Source organism: Schistocerca serialis, chromosome 1 (genome assembly GCF_023864345.2).
Source record: "Schistocerca serialis cubense isolate TAMUIC-IGC-003099 chromosome 1, iqSchSeri2.2, whole genome shotgun sequence".
Lineage (NCBI taxonomy): Eukaryota > Metazoa > Arthropoda > Insecta > Orthoptera > Acrididae > Schistocerca > Schistocerca serialis.
The window spans coordinates 501,500,170-501,517,942 of record NC_064638.1 but is presented as its reverse complement, the minus strand read 5'-3'; the positions used below and the strand labels follow the sequence as shown (position 1 = coordinate 501,517,942).

At 41.5% G+C, this 17,773-nt stretch overlaps 1 protein-coding gene across 1 annotated transcript in view; it reads right to left on the bottom strand.

Annotated features, from left to right (window-relative positions):
- LOC126474129 (uronyl 2-sulfotransferase-like) overlaps nucleotides 1-17,773 on the bottom strand; it is a 191,611-nt gene that overhangs the window by 24,020 nt on the left and 149,818 nt on the right. The window contains exon 2 of the mRNA XM_050101569.1: nucleotides 3,073-3,230. Within this exon, the coding sequence (XP_049957526.1) occupies nucleotides 3,073-3,230 (158 nt within the window). The remainder of the gene's footprint in view (nucleotides 1-3,072; nucleotides 3,231-17,773) is intronic.

The following is a 17,773-nucleotide window of genomic DNA, read 5'->3' as shown; positions in this document are numbered from 1 at the left end:
CACATATCCAGAATTGCTACAGAGTGGCTCCAGGAACACTCTTCTGAGTTTAAACACTTCTGTTTTCCACCAAACTCGCCATACGTAAACATTATTTAGCATATCTGTAATGCCTTGCAGTGTGCTGATCAGAAGAGATCACCACCACCTTGTACTCTTAGAATTTATGGACAGCCCTGCAGGATTCATGGCATCAGTTCCCTCCAGCACTACTTCAGACATTTGTTGAGTCCATGCCATATCATATTGCGGCACTTCTGCATGCTTGTGTAGGCCCTACACAATGCTGCGAATGTGTACCAGTTTCTTTGGCTCTTCAGTGTATATTCATTCATTCACCATATCCTGTGGATTCTGTCATGAAGGATAAGCTTTGGAGATATGTAACAAGTCAAAGTAAATATTAATAAAGCGGATCACCTGACAGACACTGTACTGACTATCACTGAACTGCTATAAATTATTTGTGCTTACTCAAACCAAATTTGGCATTGGAAAATTGATATGAAGGATACTATCTGCTGCTTTCTCAGTTCTATCTGCTTAGTGTGTATATGACTGCACTGATATTTGATTTGATTTTTTTTTCATAGGTCCAGTTTTATCACACTGCACAAACTGTACAACTGATATTGGAGAGGTCAAACAAGAGTTGCAGTAATACATAGTAAGCAAATTAAAATTAGGGACATATTCTTACAATTTCATTTTAAAATAAGTTTTTGTTACAGATTCAGAAATTTGTACAGAACAGAAACAATGCTTTATTAGAAATGGGTTTAGTTATTTGTATCACAATAGCAGTTATCCGTGTCCAATAATGAACATTGCTTCTTGTCATTCCACTTACAGAAATCTTCAGTCCTGGAGTCTACATAATTAGATGATTTGTGGAAGAAGTATAGCCAGTAATTTTTTAAATGCTTTTCTGTATTTGTAGAGTTTATCAATTTCTTGCGTTATCAAATGGATGAAGGTCTACACAATGGAGGAGAGAAACCCACTCTGAAAACTAGATATAGAGGGGAAATCTGCTTGGAAATTATAAATTGTGTTCCTGTCTGGTATTGTAGTTATTTAAATCCTACACACTTTAACTAAAGGTATCCATACACCTGTCAGTGGACATTAATATTGGGAGTGCCCGCCCTATCACTTTGTGATGGCTTGGACTCTGCTGGGGACTCTTGCAATGGGTTTTCTGAATGCCTGGAGGAATGGCAGGCCATTCTTCCTCAGGAGCTGAAACCAGACAAGGTGGTGATGTTGGACACTGGGATTTGGAGTGAAGTTGACTTTTTAAATCATCCCAAAGATGTTCCACTGGATTGAGGTCCCAGCTCTTGACCAGCCAGTCCATTTCAGGAATGTTACTGTTGACAAACAATTGCCTCACATATGCTGCTTTATGAAAGGGTGCATTGTCATGGTGATACAAACAGTTATGGTTGCCAAACTGTTCCTCTCCTGCATGCACTGCACAGTGCTGTAAAATATTTTCATATCCTTCCAAATTTAGTGTTTTATTAAGCTAATAAGGGGACCACATCCTAACTAAGAAAAAAGAAAAAAAAAAGAAAAAAACACACACACACCACCTATACTGTAACACCACCTATACTGTAACATCACCTTCTCTGTACTTCACTGTTGGCAATACTCATAATGGCAGGTAATGTTCTCTTGACAGTCACCAATAACCTCGAGTTTGATTCATGTAGTGCCTCAGTCTGCAGTCCACCACCAGGAGCACCAGCATAGTGCACAGTTAAAATGGCTACTTTGACTGGTGCACAGTGGGCTTGCCATGTGTTTTGGATTCATGAAATGAACTCTGCAACAACTGTTTGGTGAAAATTTTGCACCAAATAAGGTAAAGGACTTCCAAGCAGGCCTACAATTTGCTCTTTGCACAAGAATTTTTTGAGACAGATTGTTCTCTGTGACATGATAAATCACCAGGTTGCCCACATTTTGATGATTATGTCAAACAAGTTAGGAAGAGCTTTGCCTGCAGTACACAAAAACCAATGTGACATGCATCTCGCAAGACTGGCATTCCTCAATAGACTGTTTTGTGAGTACTGTCTAGACATTTACACTTGAAATGATAAAGATTCACAATGGCACAGCACATTAGTGATGCAGATAAGGTTGCTGGTTGAAGAATTCTGTTTGGAAATGTTGCATTAAGTACAGGATGATGAGACATCCCTAAACACAATAATCTTCAGCAGTGAGTCATCATTTCATATCAGTGGCATGGTGAACACCCACAAATGCAGAAAATGAGACAGCAAAAATCCACACACAGCCATGGAATGCATTCATGACTGCCCCAAAGTTGATATGTTGTGTACACTTAACAAACTGAAAATAGAAGGCCCTTTCTTGTGCATGGAGAAAATTCACTGGTATTTTGTATGTGGATATTCTTGAAAACTTTTTAACTCCTCAAATCAATGAAGATGACAGAGATGCATTAGTTTACTACCAGTAAGATTGTGCACCACCTCATTTCCTCACAGAAGTTTGAGGTATGCTCAATAATTGCTTCCCATGTCAGTGGATTGGCCTTGAAGAGCCAATCACATGGCCACCTCAGTCCCTAGACTTGACACCACTGGATTTCTTTTTCTGGGATTTCATTAAAAACTGTGTGTAAGTTCCTCTCCCAGCAGACAATTTAACCAACCTGAAAAATCAAATCTACACTGCCATTTCACAATTTGCTGCATTGGGAGTGTGGGAAGAAACTTATTACTGATGGGATGTTCGCTGCATCACAAATGGTAGTCACATTAAATCAAAATGACACTTGACACTTCTATGTGAAACTTGAAGTTGTTTGTTACAAAATGGCACACCTACATATTCTGTAAGTTCTCCCAATAAATTTCTACATCACTCTAAACTTGTAAAGTCATTTTTGACTCACCCTATACAATCATAGGAGCATCTACCATTCTTATGTACCAACTGAAATCTGTGAGTGCCCTCTGTTGCTGGTGTAATTTCGTGTCGGTTCATATACGACTGAGAAGACAAAATATATGAAAGAATTCTTCATACCTTGATGCTGCTTTGTCCACAGGATCTCTAACAAGGTTTATGTATGTTGGAGACTGCTTATCAAACAGTGTGAAATTTATAAAATACACATGACGATCGAAAGCAACTGGGACAGCTTCATCACGTATGGTCTTCATTATCGTTTCCACAAGACTTTCCTGCAAAGGAAATGATAATATAGAACAAATTCCCTGAAGTTACTTTGTTGTTTTGAGAACTTGTCTGTTTCAGGAGGGCATAACAAATACAGATTATAAAATATTCAGTAATCAGTTCCCTAGTATCAGCCATTGCATCAAAGTTTTTTGTCAGTGAAAAGCACTACTTAAAGACAAACTTTTATTTGTAAAAGTTTTATGTATTTCTTGAAATAAACATTGTTTTAATTTGACCAGTTCTGAAAAGAATGATAAAATATGTTTTTCAATGTTGAAGAAGCTATACTTGATTTGGTACATCCCTGTTAAGAATTGCAGCAAATATTCATGAAAGTTTCTCACTTCATTGTAACCTATTTGTTAATAATTATTTTTAGGAAAAAATCTACTGCTAAAAGAGTAAGATTTCTCTATCAGTAAGTCACCTGATGAGAATAACAGTATTAAGTTCTTATTTTTTAAACAACACAGAAAATTATTTAGTGGATGTGTCACCATGTGTATATAAGTTTATTGCTGAATACAGAATTGACTAATCATGCACAGCTCACATTAAATGCCATACAATTTACAACATTTGGAATCATGTTTTGATTGCTTGTATACAAATATCACATAATTTTGAGTGTATTTAAAACTGAACATTGTAGATGAATCCTTTTTCTGTTCAAAAGTTAATTTTATGTCATTTATGAGGCTCAGCTAAGCTCTTTTAAAATGTTATCAATGGTATTGTTTACAGTTAATTATTATTCTTTAAGTTAGGATGAGCAACCTCACCAGGTTAGCTGAGGGCACTAATGCACTGCTTCCCGGACTCAGGTAGGTGCACCAGCCCCAGATTGAATCTGCCCAGTGGATTAACGATGAGGGTTGATGTGTCAGCCAGCCTGGATGTGGTTTTTAGGCGGTTTTCAACATCCCTCTAGGTGAATACTGGGCTGTTCCCCATATTCTGCATCAGTTAAATGACTAGCAGACATTTGAAAAACGTTCACACTATTTCATGGCGTACACTATGTGCAGACAGCTGGGGTACACTGATTTCATCCAGGGGGTACAGGGTAGTGGCAGGAAGGGCATCTGACCACCCTCTGCCACTAACATTGCCAAATCCATAATAACAAGGCTGAACCTGCACTGTGGTGGGACAAAGGCCCAAAGGAAATGAGGATGAAGTTAGGAGGAGAAAATTCTCATTTTTGTAAAGAACAAAGCTGCCCCCCCCCCCCTTCCTTCCTCCAAAATGGTCTTCATGAACTCAACTTGTGACCCGCCCTACAAGATAGACTGTTAGTTCAGAGTTCGTTTGAATATAAGCAGAACATATAATATATACCAAAGAAGTTGATTGTATTGTTGCAAAAGGTTATCCTAAAAGAACTGTTATACATGAATATGTTGACAAAAGAAACACAAACAAAATTTCTGAGAAAGTGACAAAAGATATGGTGGTGTAAATCTTCAATCATGACATTTCCATGGAAAATATGTCAGCGAGCTACAACAGTTAGACAGGGGAAGGAAAACTGAGTCATGGTAAGGACTTGAGACTCTGAGAACCTCCGCTGACAGATCACTTTAGAGCAGCAATTGCACACATTAATGAGGAAATGCTAGGCCTGACATGGGAGAACCTGGAATATCACTTAGCTGTACTGCAGGTGACAGATGGCACACAAAATGAACTCTATTAAATGGGCACTAAATCTTTATGTGTGTGTAAACATTATGCCATAAACATCACAATTCTACCTGTCCCAGTTTCTGAAATCTATGTGATTAAAATTTTAAAGATAATTTTGGAACATAATGTATGTCTGTTAGATTTTGCAATTAACAATAACACCACATTGCAGTTAATTCACTCTTGCCACATGAGAAGTATTCTACAGTAAAATAAAATGAAGACCCAACACATAATAGTGACAGAATTTTTTATCACAAAGATCCATCTACTTTTTCTTCAGCGTCTTAACAGAGTTCAGTTTGTGTGCCATCTGTAGCCTGCAGTCCAGCTAACTGTATCAAGATCTGCTAATAGTGGGCTACCACCCTTCCAAAATTTGGAACCTTTTTTATTTTTGATTCTGTTGTTAGATATCATCTCCTTCACTGAAAAAATGTTACCATTATGAAGGAAAGTTGTACATACTCACTTTCTGTGATTTTTGTATTCCTTGTTCATTCTGTACATTTTAGCTCTTTCTGTGTTGTCTTTCTGAGATGGTGATGGAGAGGAATCTTGAAATTGGTTGTATGAGTATGAGAAATTGGATAAAACTGATAGGCTACAATTACAAAAGACTGCTCATTGTTACTCTGAGCCGGCCACTGTCGCCGAGCGGTTCTAGGCGCTTCAGTCTTGAACCGCGCTGCAGCTACGGTCGCAGGTTCAAATCCTGCCTCGGGCAGGGATGTGTGTTAGGATTAAGTAGTTCTAAGTATAGGGGAATGATGACTTCAGATGTTAAGTCCCATAGTGCTTAGAGCCATTTGAACCATTTGTTACTCCAACATGTGGAGCCAGTCTGTCTTCCTTTCTAAACACTCTATGAACATTTACATTTATTGAAAATAAGTTGAAAAAGAAATTCTTTAGGCAATCAGTGATATGTCAGAACTGTACACACATTGCAAAATAGTACTTCAATAAAAAGAAAATGTTCAAAATCTGTATGAGGAGGATTAGAAACATTGCTGATCAGCGTTCTGAGTGTATCATCATGGTTCGACGTGTGATACGCAGTGTAGCCAGCCAGGTATCTGAATCCTTCAGTGGAGCTGTCAGTGAAACAAACTTTGATCTAGGTTGAATGAGAGCAAAAATAATATGCTGAGTCAACATTCACTGAAATATATTTGCAATTCATTTTGGAATCATCTTACTCACTGACATGTTTGAGCCGTTAAACAGTGTTGGCTGCTACCTAAAGTTGATACTGACTGGAAAGGAGTCAATACTGAGTGTCAAAATTCAGTCTCAGCCAATGCAGCTACTCCCATCAGTCACCTCACTGAGAGTCTTCTTAGAATACAAGTATGCTCTGATTGTACTCAAATGACATAGTATGAAATAAAACAGAGTTTCTTTTGTTTCAACCCCACTTATGGACCTTCAAAACAGTTCAAGCTAGTTGTGAACCTGGAGTTGAGTTAGAGGGCACAGTGATACCTAATCCAGGGCCACACAGTGCATAAAAAGGCAGTAGAGTATAGTTTTGAGAAAGCATAAAAATATCTAGAAAATTGGAATAAAAAATTTACAGCAAGTTTTAAGTGATGACTTCTTTCTGAAAATGTATGAAAATTAAAGTAATGTCACACATGCTATGGGCTATGACATCGATAAAAAAAAGTGTGTATTAATCTTTCAGAAAATATGTCTTACTTTTCTGATGATTTTGCACAAAGGCCTTTTGATGACTGAAGCAAATGTACTTAATGTATAACAAGATGGTGTCTTTGGGGGCCAACCCAGTGATCTGTCACCTATAACTGAACAATCTGCATGTGCATTGTCTGTATCCAAGAACAATGGGTAAAGAGAATTGACAGAAAAATGAATGGAACCTCTGTTTCAGCAATGTTCTGCAAAGGTTCGTATTGGCTTAAGAGAAGATCAGTTCAAAAATGCAGCTGTGTTCAAAGATACAACATAATTCCCCATGAACAGTGTGACAAACAAACAAATTTAAGCTATGTGGCTACCAAATCCATATGACTTATCATTGTGGTTGTTCACCTTATGCTAAAACTGCCTAATCCTGTGTTTTAATGGAATCAGACAATCATTTCTAGAAGAATATGAGAATTTTGCAATGAGTAAAATTCTGTACTTTGCATTGGATAAGAGAAGAGTGCTCCCTCCTTTGCAGATGACCATGATACATTTAGTAGCTACTACAATCAAATTCTGATATGTTATAAGTACACTTAAAATTAATAACATTATACAAGGTGATTGCTTCTAAAGATTCCTATAAGATACAGGGGCTGAAAAAGATATGGAAATGCCAAAAACACAACACACATCCATGCTTAATGCAGTATAGGAACCCCGTTGGCATTGGAAACAGCTTGTTTTGGAATGAACAAATATGAGTCCTGTGTGGTTTTCAAGGGAATCTTATACCATTATTCCTGCAAAATAGTGGCAAGTTCAATGATGATAATGGAGACAGGTAATGATCACACCATCCTTCTCTCTAAAGTAGATCACAAAGCCTCAGCTATACCAGCCACAACCACCTCCTTGTCATGGGATACAGACGTCACTGCCCCAAAGCCAGGACAATAACTATGTCCATGTGGGGCACCTGGGCAAGTACACAAAGTGGGCTCCCTTTCCTTTCCTGCATGACGGCCCCCATGTCAGCCCAAAACTCTTCATCCACACGTCATCTTTCATAGGCTCTTTCCTGTCCTCCCCTCCAACATTTGCATATGCTCCCCAGCCCCCCCCCCCCCCTACACACACACACACACACACACACACACACACACACACACACACACACACACACACACACACACACACGGTGAATACTATGCACTAAGAAAGGTACATTTTTATAAAAAACAATGCAGCATTTCCTGGACTGTATTTGTGACCTCAGTGAAATTCGTTTTATCAACATTAGGCCACGGTCCAAGGCATGGTTTCATGCCTAACAATTTGTTTCCTAATGCTGCAGGCATCATCAAAGGCTACAAAGACTCAGGTAGCAGTGAAAATGAAATGATCGTATGGCATTGATTGCTGGGGGCCCCCACCTGGTGATGGTCGGCCACTGAGTTGCAAGCCTTTCAGTTGCCGCCACACTGGGCGCCTTGCATGTCAATGATGATAAAATGATGAGGACAACACAACACCCAGTCCCTGAGCGGATAAAATCTGCAACCTGGCTGGAAACTGACTCTTGGCAGCAGTTTCAACCTCAAACAAGCCCAGCAGGCCAAACTGTTTATACATGGTTCAGTCACATTAATGTGACCATCGCCTATGTTGGACATCAACATGCATGAACCACTCACAGATGGCAAGTGGCAGCCCTATCAGTGGAGGGTATATACAGAGAATTGAGGAGGATTTGAAAAACAGTGTGGTCATTGTCATAATGTGGAAGCAGAGCAATTCATCTGACATCCAAAAGAGCATGATCATTGGCTTTCAGGCCAAGGGTGGAAGCATTTCTGAGATGGCTAAATATACAAACTGATCACATGCCGCCACGGTTAAAGTATACTGTGCATGACAAAACGGCGCTATCCACACCCGGTGCTAAGGCAACTGTGGTGTACTATGGGACACAGATGACAGGGATGAATAATGGTTGTGGATATATGCGCAGGTGAATAGACATACAATAGTTGACCAATTGACTGCCCAGATGAACCAAGGAGCTATAGTAACAGTGTTTCCTCAATGACTGTTAAGCAACTGTTGGGCCTCTACATAATGTGCTTGGTTCATGCACTCTTGATGACTGCTACTCATAACCGACCGAGGAAGGGTGAAATTTGCACGCCAGTACAGTAACTGTACATCCACTGTGTGGCAACAGGTGACCTCTTCAGATGAATCACTTTTTATGCTCCCTGGGACAGATGGCCATTGGCGTGTAGGGCGTGAAACATGTTAAAGCAAACAAGGATGGAACGTTATGGTTTGGGGAATATTTTCGTGGCATATTGCTTGACAGAGGGTACTTATTATTGAATCATACATTAAAATCTGTTACCTGCTCCATTTTCGAATGGAACATGCGAAGAGGAGCTGCTGTATGAGCTGAATTTCATCCGCACGATCTCTACGGGCAGTTATGTAGTGGACTGAAGAGTCGTGATATCTGCACTGAAAAATGGATGTCGAAGTTTTTCAAGCAAGTTCTTGGAAGACATACATTGTGTTCGAGTCATGCTGTATAAAGCTTTTCGTCGTATGTGTTACACGGTCTCACCAGTCAAATGAACCTGTCACTGTTCATAGCACTGCCAAACCGGCTAACTCATAGAGTGTAAGATTGTTAAAAATATTCTTAGCTTGGAAAAGGAGCATTCAGTTTTTTTCTGCTGAGTCTTGCACGCCAATTTTGTAGATCTGTGTTTTAATGAAGTTCTCACGTTCGCACTGTTCCATGGCTTACACTAGACGCAGTCAGCTAGGGTACACTCATTCCGTCCTGGGGGGTTCGGTGTGGCTGCAGGACGGGCATTCGGCCACTCTCTGCAACTAACACTGCCAAATCAATAGTAACACGGCCGACCCCGCGTTGAAGCAGGACAAAGAAGAAAGAAAGAAAGAAAGAAAAGTTATTATCAACATTAGTTGTTCTAGAAACAGAAGAGAAATGTCATGACGAAATATCAGTGAAAAACTTATGTGCTTCGTTTTGACGATCTTTGCCACAGGCAGTCCTTAAAACCAGATATTTGGTTGCGATTAATGTTGCCGTATATCAGATAACAGTGTTACTTCAAGTCTAGTTACAGACTCCGTCAGCCTCGCGTCCTTGCAAAGCTTACTAATGTGCTGCTCTACATCTTTAATTCGCTTATTAGATATATTACGCTCAATGGCTAATCTTTCAGAGATGTTAAATGTTTCGTCAAGTAGTTGGTTGTATGATACTTCGATGCAAACTCTTTCTGATAGGAAACGAGCGACATGTCATGTCAGTAAGACACGGGACTTGCGTTCGGAACGACGGCAAGTCAGGTCCCTGTCCATCCATGCAAATTGAGGTTCTTCATGATTTCTGCCAAAATCGACCAAACTGACGAGGAGGATGCAGCGAGAAAGGAGGCTGAGAGGGGTATGATGGGGGACACAAGTGTGTGACATCTGAAGGCAGTGCAAACGTGCGAACGTATGCTTAGTCAGCAAACTCTAAGATGAATCGATAATTTTTTAGGAGACATAACTGGAGGTGTCATCATCATTGTGTATGGGGGAATGTGCTAATTGTGTTCTTGGGGGTGGGGAGGGGCTAGTTGTTACGGAGTAGCAACCTGCAGCATGTCACATGCGTGGCGATATATGGGTCAGTTTGTAATAATTTCATTAGAGTTAGTTCTTATAGGGTAACAACCTGCCCAGTGTCATGTGTGTGGTACGTCCGGAGATCATGGTGCCACACGAAAGTCGGCAGTGCTCATAGATACCACAGACATTCGCGATGTCTTGCTGCAATCCGCAACAACGAATGGGAGAGGCTGAGGAAGCACAGCAGTGCCATGACACGGAGGTCAATATGGAGCCAAGCACAGAATACTCAGCCCTAGTTCATGACCTCAGTTGAAGCAGTCCTCATCACGTGAGATTACAGAATTATTCAAGTGTCACACGGAAGTGTGCATTTGTAAACGTTGAACATAATACTTCAAGAGAAGTGTTTGTTAATAAGTGCATCAAGTGATGCTTTAACAGTCAATGGCAGTTGTAAATTACCAAGCACTCCTGTGGCAAAGGGCCGGCCGCTGTGGCCGAGCGGTTCTAGGCGCTTCAGTCTGAAACAGCGCTGCTGCTGCGGTCGCAGGTTCTAATCCTCCCTTGGGCATGGATGTGTGTGGTGTCCTTAGGTTAGTTAGATGTAAGTAGTTCTAAGTCTAGGGGACTGGATGACCTCAGATGTTAGGGCCTAAGTCCCATAGTGCTTAGAGCCATTTGAAATATTTTTTGTGGCAAAGGATTGTATCAACTTAAGTAAATTCTTTTATCATTCATGTAATAAAGTGAACTAATATTCCATTTGTTGTTGTCCAGATGAGCCATCTCCCAAAGAAGTCAAAGTAACCACAGTTATGGCCAGATGATTGTAGTTTTGTCTGTCATAAAATGCGTGGCGATATATGGGGACAATTTGTTACAATTTCGTTGGGGCCCCATGTCACTGAATGTGTTTTCTACTTAGATATCAAAACTACTGTTCAGTATGTTATTTTGTAGAAGAGCCGTGTAGTCTCCACCGTGTGACAGCACAAATCAGTCCTCACACTGTGTTTAACCCCCTAAGTTAGATCAGCAGTGGAACATGTGTTTGTACTCTTATAGAACAAATGTGTACGGATTTTGATGAATAATACTGACAATTTTGTTTAGGTCCAAAGATTGAATTTTCGTTTGCGATCCGAGATCTGTGTGAAACCTTGTCCATCATTGTTTTTTTACATACACAAACTAAGCAGTGCTTATGAAGCTAATACATCGTATTTGATGCAAGTTATACTTGCTTATTATCAAAATATGCAGTTTGGGTGATACAAAGCAAAAAAGATCTCGCCAGAACGAACGATAAAGTACGCTTTGCTGTGCTAAAGCGTTGAACAATGTGAGACTGGTGGATAACATGCTACGGATGTTAGTATTATCTGGTAGCTGATTTTGTAGATGTGGTTTGTAAACTCTTTTAGAGAGCCTTTCCATAGGTGCCATCAGCAAATGCCGCATCCTTAACTGAAAGTCAGTTTTTTTACACATATGGAAAATAACTACAGGTAAGTCCCATTTTTAATATGGTACATGCTGCATTATCTTCTCCCCTGTAAAATGGTGCTGTATCAAACAATAAAAGTTCGGTTTTGCACCACCAGTAACATAGCTTCATTTAGGCCTAAGAGGTACTTAATTATTACTGCATTGACTGATTAGGATGTTATTTTAGCTATCATGATCTTTGTACAGTTAAAGAACAATAATACAAACAATTTATATGTGGAAATATCTAATTTTGAACTTCACTGTGCCTTGCAACAAGTGTGGTACAAAAATCGAAGTTTGCCTGTTGCCGAGTGCAGCTTGACCTATAAGTTAGATCAGTAGTTTCATTTATCTTTGCAGAAATAAAACAGACATTTTAGATGTAGAAATACTTTAAGTTACACCAGAATTGTTAGTATCGTTGTATATTTTTGATAAATGATACGGATGTTTTAGACGTGGAAATAACATTGAGAGACTGGACATCAGCATCAAGAGAGTTTGTGTGTTGCAGATGAGGCTTACTCGTTTCTGATAAATAATTTTGGTTATTCAGACACTTTGACAGTGATGCTAATATACGTAATATTCACATCTTTCTGATGTTGAGAGCATAGCCAAGATGGCAGCTCTGGGCTACATACTGATTGGCTGCTTCATTTTACACAACTCAGCTTGTTCAGATATTTCTGAACTGGGATGGTTCTGCTGTATTGTATTGTGACATCAGAAGGGTTGCAAATCGTAACTGGGCTTGTTCCACCATCTTGTAATTATCTAATTTCCTGCTAGAACAAATGGACTATTTCCGTCATCTTGGATTTTTGACATTCCAGCCAATTTTTTTCTTGTATTGTGACGCCATTATACTGCCATGCATGTAGGCAACTCGCGTGTATGATGTCATAACCAACGTACGTGATGTAATAGTGTCAAATGCGAGGCCGACGAGAAAGGCAGGCTGCGGCGCGTACGTCACGAAGGTAGGCCAGAGCTCGCTCGCTGGCTTGACTCAGTGGACAAAATGCGTTTCTAAACCTGTTAACTAGCAACTGGGTGTGTACGTACTAACGAGGATTGCGTCTTCTACTGGAATCTGCTATTATAAAGTCTTACTAATTACTACTTGCACAACAAAATTTAAAATCGATTGTCGACATAAATTGTGTAACGGCTTGTTTGTAGCATTTAGTCTCTTCTGCGTAACAGTCCTCATTTCATACAAGATGTGGGGCCTCATGCAGTTGATTAATATTTTGACATGATTTTAATTTTATTGTACAGGACAAATCGGTACTAGGCCCATGCACTTTCTATCATTGTAGGACTAATAACAGTAAAATTCCATAATAGTGGAATCCAGTAGAAGATGCAATTCTTGTTTGTACTTACAAACCCAGTTACGAGTTAAAAGGTGTAGAAACGCAGTTTTTCTACTGAGTTGAGCGAGCGAGCTCGGCCTACCTTCGTGACGAACGCGCCGCAGCCTGACTTTCTCGTGGGCCTGGGTCAAAAGCCCTGTAGCTATACTATTCGTATGGAATCTGAAAAAGGTAAAATAATGTTTTTAAGACCTATAGCAAGGCGTAACAATTCGTTCACGTGTGCACTCATGCCTGCTCACTATCTTGCTCGCGTGGTGGGGCGCGAGGGAAATGCGCGCGCACCGTTTAGTGGCGACAGTTCGAGTGAAGCGCATACTACCGAATAAGGGAGGGTCAGCTGTGACAGCGGTGCCGTCTATTAGCAGTAACGGTGATTCGGTCGATTTCCTCGAGTCCACAAACAGGCTGTTACAATAATGTCAATATTCGGTTACATGTACGTTCGTAAACAAAGTGCCTGAGGAAATGGCTGTTTGTTAGTAATAGAAAACTATAAGCAGAATCTACAATGCACAAGAACAGTTACTCCGAAATAGAAGCAATTGTTAAGGAGGAAAAGAGAAAGAGAACCGAGACTCCCACACTTTAATGACTTCATTTTTTTGTATAACAGCTCGCAGAGTAAATTAAGAAAAATGTAGTACTATGCGTTAATGACATTTGTGGTAGGTGTAGTTTTCGTTTATTTGTTTCATTTGTAGCAGTAATGTTTCACATAATGGTTTTCATGCAGCTGGTTGCGGATTTAATTTAATGAGTGGTGAACACGCGAAGTTTCCGCCCGCCACTCGACAGTCCATTCGATTCGCCTTTCTCCGCCCTGTGCCGGTAGTGCTGGTACCGTGCTCGCCGTGCTCCGTGCCTGCTCACAGCTTGCTGCGCGACGTCGTATCTCCTGCACTATGTGCTGTACAGTGATAGACGTATTTCTAGGTATCTTCAGCTGCATTTGTGGACAGCATCTTTTCAATCTATCCCCGGCACGCTCGATAGGATTCATGTCTGGAGAACATGCTGCCCACTCTAGCCGAGCGATGTCAATATCCTGAAGGAAGTAGTTCACAAGAAGTGCACGATGGGGACGCGAATTGTCGTTCATGCAGATGGGTGCCTCCCCAGTATGCTGCCGATATGGTTGCACTACCGGTCGGAATATGGCATTCACGTATCGTACAGCCATTACGCCGCCTTCCATGAACACCAGCGGCGTATGTCGGCCCCACGTAATGCCATCCCAAAACAGCAGGGAACCTCCACCTTGCTGCACTTGCTGGACAGTGTGTCTAAGGCGTTCAGCCTGATCGGATTGCCTCCAAACACGTCTCCGACGATTGTCTGGTTGAAGGCATATGCGACACTCATCGGTGAAGAGAATGTGATGCCAATCCTGAGCGGTCCATTCGGCATGTTGTTGGGCCCATCTGTACTGCGTCGCATGGTGTCGTGGTTGCAAAGATGGACCTCGCCATGGACTTCGGGAGGGAAGTTGCGCGTCATGCAGCCTATTGCGCACAGTTTGAATAGTAACACGACGTTCTGTGGCTGCACGAAACGCATTATTCAACACGGTGGCGTTGCTGTCAGGGTTCCTCCGAGCCATAATCCGCAGGTAGCGGTCATCCACTGCAGTAGTAGCCCTTGGACGGCCTGAGCGATGCATGTCATCCACAGTTTCTGTCTCTCTGTATCTCCTCCATGTCCGAACAACATCGCTTTGGTTCACTCCGAGACATCCGGACACTTCCCTTGGTGAAACCCTTCCTGGCACAAAGTAACAATGCTGACGCGATCAAACCGCGGTATTGACCGTCTAAATTTTTCCTCTTTTCCTTACAATTTCAATCTTCTCTCATTTTCCCCTGATTTTTTCTTCTTTCCAGTAGCACATTATACTCGGAGGAACTGCCTCAGACGTCCCAGCGTAGTTTGCCGCTGCTATTATCCTTGGCTGGTTTCATTAATAGGCTCTGAGCACTATGGGACTTAACTTCAGAGGTCATCGGTCCCCTAGAACTTAGAACTTCTTAAACCTAACTAACCTAAGGACATCACACACATCCATGCCCGAGGCAGGATTCGAACCTGCGACCGTAGCGGTCGCGCGATTCCAGACTGTAGCGCCTAGAACCGTTCGGCCACTCCGGCCGGCTGGTTTCCTTAATTGTGCAGTGATTATTTTCCCTATATCCTCTTAGAGCAAACAACATAGGACGACATGACGCAGTCATCAACAATAGCCCATTTATGCAGCGACGTAGTCCGTTGCTTAGCATTAGTTTTGACATGATGATGTCCCGTCTGCCGTCACCAAAATCTCAAGAATAGCTTAAGCGATGCGCTTGAAGAGCGTGGACCAACGATAGCAGTCAGAAGGTAAGCTTTCAAAGAGCATATGAGCTCTGCTAATCCGTGGAACCCAAACCACAGGCGTGAAACTGATTGCTCTTATTTACGATCGCAAAATAAACTCTCTCAGGAATGTATATTTAATGACCGGTCGGTGTGGCCGAGCGGTTCTAGGCGCTTCAGTCTGGAACCGCACGACCGCTACGGTCCCTGGTTCGAATCCTGCGTCGGGCATGGCTGTGTGTGATGTCCTTAGGTCAGTTAGGTTTAGGTAGTTCTAAGTTCTAGGGGACTGATGACCTCAGATGTTAAGTCCCATAGTGCTCAGAGCCATTTGAACCATTTAATGAATGTGAAGATTTTCGATACTGCTCTTATATTCAGGGTAATCTGATTTTGCAGAACAGTCATTAAGAAGGTTTATCAAGCTTTGTGTGAGGCAGATTGGTATGGAGAAGCGTGAATTTTACAAACATTGTAATTATAGGCAAATCAGAATACAACAAATTAGGTTTTCCTACGAAGTTTCAATGCCTAGTGATCTTTGTATTCACTCGTATAGACATTTGCGATAATTCGAGCGTGATACTATGGTACCTAGAAACACACATTATCCATTCATACATCACAGGAATTAATACATATTTGTAAGAATTTCTAACGGTTATAGACAGATTTCAAAATTAAACTGCTTTTTTGTTGGAAAACTAATTTGCATTTTACACGAAACGCGGTTTGAAGCTGCTGTTTCTGCTTACTTACAATTACATAATGTGAGTCAGCAAAAAATTCGGAGCTTTTAGTGGGACATCGTGGAATATTCCGGCTTCAGTTCTCATAATTTCACGAAGTTTCAATTGGTTGCAGCACTGTAAGTGACCTTTAAAATGGCATCTGTAACGGAGCTGCGTTCCAAGCAGAGAGCTGTCATTGAGTTTCTTTTGGTGGAAATCCAGAGCATTGTAGATGTTCATGGGCACTTGCAGAGTGTCTACGGACACCTTTCATTGAACAAAAGCAAGGTGAATCGATGGACGAGGCTCCTGTCATAATCACAACAAGGTCGGGAAAACCTGTTCGATGTTCTGCGTGCCTCCCGGCTGCACACAGCTGTGACTCCTGCAGTGTTAGAACCTCATACGAGGTGATCGACGGATCACAATCAGACACCTCGCTGATGAACTGGATGTCTCTGTTAGTAGTGCTGACGCACTCGCCCGCCAGTTGGGACACAAAAGTGTCTGCCCGCTGGTTGCCTCGCCGCCTAACGGAAGACCATTTAGATAATCGAAGGACCATCTGTGTGGAATTACTTGCGCGTTGCGAGGCTGACTGAATTTTTTGTCGAACATCGTCACAGGCGATAAAACATGGGTTCATGACATCGAACCGGAAACACGATGGCAATCCATGGAGTGGCACCACACCACTTCTCCTACCAAGAGAAAGTTCAGAGCTGCATCCTCAGCCTGTAACCATGGTGATGGTCTTCTGGGACTCTGAAGGGGTTATTCGCAGGGAACTGAAGAAAAGACTTCAGCGTGTCAGTCACCACAAAAATGCAAAGGAAGTTGTCCTTCTCCATGACAATACAAGGACTCACAGAAGTCTGCGCACCAGTCAGGAGCTCACAAAAGATCATTGTACTGTTCTTCCTCATCCCACAGAACCGAATCTCACACGTTCCGACTTTCGATGGATGCACTCCGCTGGAAGCAGTACGTGGGTGATGGGGAGGTTATTGATGCAGCAAAACTTTGGCTACGACGTCGAGCAGCAGAGTGGTATCTTGCTAGCATAGAAGCCTTCCCAGTAAGCTGGCGCTTGGCTGTCGACTAAGCAGAGATTATGTTGAAAATTAGGGTACTGTAGCCAGAAGATTAGGGAACAATATGGTGTATTGGAGTACTGAATAAAACCAACCTGGTATCAGGTAAGAAGTGTTGCCTCACTTACTGAACTCCCTACGTTTTTATATCCTAGTGCTGTGCCGCTTCTTCAGTCTCTATGTAATCGCTCAGTTTCTGTGTAATCAGCGACGACTTGTAATCATCGCTAACGACAACATTGTCGTCTTAACATAGGTCTGGCTGCGTGCAAATAGAACAGTTACTCATAACTTTACAAAGACAATTGTAATCTGATGTGAACTCTAATTTTGAAGTGACGAAATGGTAACTGTAGTGTCAGAGGCAGTACCAAACACATGTCATCTGTGTGGACACTAGTTCAAAAAATGGTTCAAATGGCTCTGAGCACTATGGGACTTAGCATCTGAGGTCATCAGTCCCCTACAACTTAGAGCTACTTAAACCTAGCTAACCTAAGGA